This window comes from Zeugodacus cucurbitae, chromosome 5, assembly GCF_028554725.1.
Source record: "Zeugodacus cucurbitae isolate PBARC_wt_2022May chromosome 5, idZeuCucr1.2, whole genome shotgun sequence".
Taxonomy (NCBI): domain Eukaryota; kingdom Metazoa; phylum Arthropoda; class Insecta; order Diptera; family Tephritidae; genus Zeugodacus; species Zeugodacus cucurbitae.
Genome location: NC_071670.1, coordinates 49,066,509 through 49,067,730, shown reverse-complemented (window position 1 = coordinate 49,067,730; position 1,222 = coordinate 49,066,509). Strand labels below are relative to the sequence as shown.

The 1,222-nt window shown below is 36.2% G+C and overlaps 1 protein-coding gene across 1 annotated transcript; it reads left to right on the top strand.

The window, feature by feature from the left end:
- Positions 1-282: 282 nt before the first annotated feature.
- Positions 283-977, top strand: LOC105212254 (protein spaetzle-like). Its single transcript, XM_011184121.2, has one exon. The coding sequence runs from the start codon at positions 283-285 to the stop codon at positions 925-927; it is 645 nt and encodes a 214-aa protein (XP_011182423.2). The 3' UTR covers positions 928-977.
- The last annotated feature ends 245 nt before the right edge of the window (positions 978-1,222 follow it).

Genomic DNA, 1,222 nt, shown 5'->3' with positions numbered 1-1,222 from the left:
CCCGGGCGAATCAAAATTCCTTAAACCAGCTGGAAATACCATGACACCTTTGATAGGTGAAAACCCCTAAAGGTATTCATGAACTCAGGTAAAACTGGGGTTTGCCAAAACAATGAAGCTCGTACGTGCAAACTTCGTTCCGAGCTATATAAGAGGCATGAAATCGGGTTTGGATATCAGTTATCAACACTAAGTTGACAGTGAAACATACAGTTAAAAGTCTTTACAGAACAAATAAAAACCGAACGGAACATTAACCTATCCAAAAAAATAAAATTCAAGATGAAATATTTGCTTAAAATGCTCACATTCTTCGTGATAGTTCTTCAAGTCATTGCCAGACCAATGCCCAGTGAAGATACACCCAAAGATGTGTTGAGCAAACTAAAGAGCATATTCAAAGTTGGCGAGGGCATTATGGTATACAACACTGGATTAGCAAGCGAAGGACTTGAGGATGATGAAATCGTTTGTGCCGAACGTAGAGCTGGCAAGTCATACTGCAAGGAGGTTGAAAACTATATCGAGGCTACACGTTTGGACAAAATTGACCCCGAACAATTTGCTAAATTCAAGGAATATTTCAAGGATGATTTGGCACAACCACAAATGGTGGCAACACGCATGGGGATGGAGAAACACTGCAATACCAAGACCAAAGTGATATATCCAGAGGGTGCTGAGTCAATGGACAATCAATGGTTGTTGGTGATGCAATATGGGGCATACAAGCAAGGTGTGCTAGTAGAAGAGTGTGAAAATGAGGCGCAAACTGGTGAAGAGAATAGTACCTTGCCGGTGGAGGAGCATTCGAAATGCAAACAGAATTTTAACTATCGCAAGTTGGTTGTTCTGGTGAATGGTGCGATGAAAGAGAAGATGGTTAAATTGCCAAGCACTTGTGAATGTGTCGCATACTCCACTTAGGTATGTACTCATGCGGAGGAAAATTTGAAATAAAAACTAGATTAAATATATAGATAGATTATAAGAAATTATTGTAAACATATTTTATAGTGAGAAATAATCGAAAATTTCTCACAGTTTTACAAATTAGAAATAAAGCGATTTAAATAAATAATTTAGATTTTTCTTTTTTAACTTGGGGGAATCAAAAATCAGTTAATAATACTGAAAACACCTTTCAATATTAATTTTTTGATATTTTTTAATCAAAAGCAGATGAAGAGAGAAACAATAAATTCAATAAAATAAAATAAAT

Bases quoted from the DNA above. Each gene is read 5' to 3' on its own strand.
- LOC105212254 (XM_011184121.2), top strand. From the start codon at position 283: ATGAAATATTTGCTTAAAATGCTCACATTCTTCGTGATAGTTCTTCAA.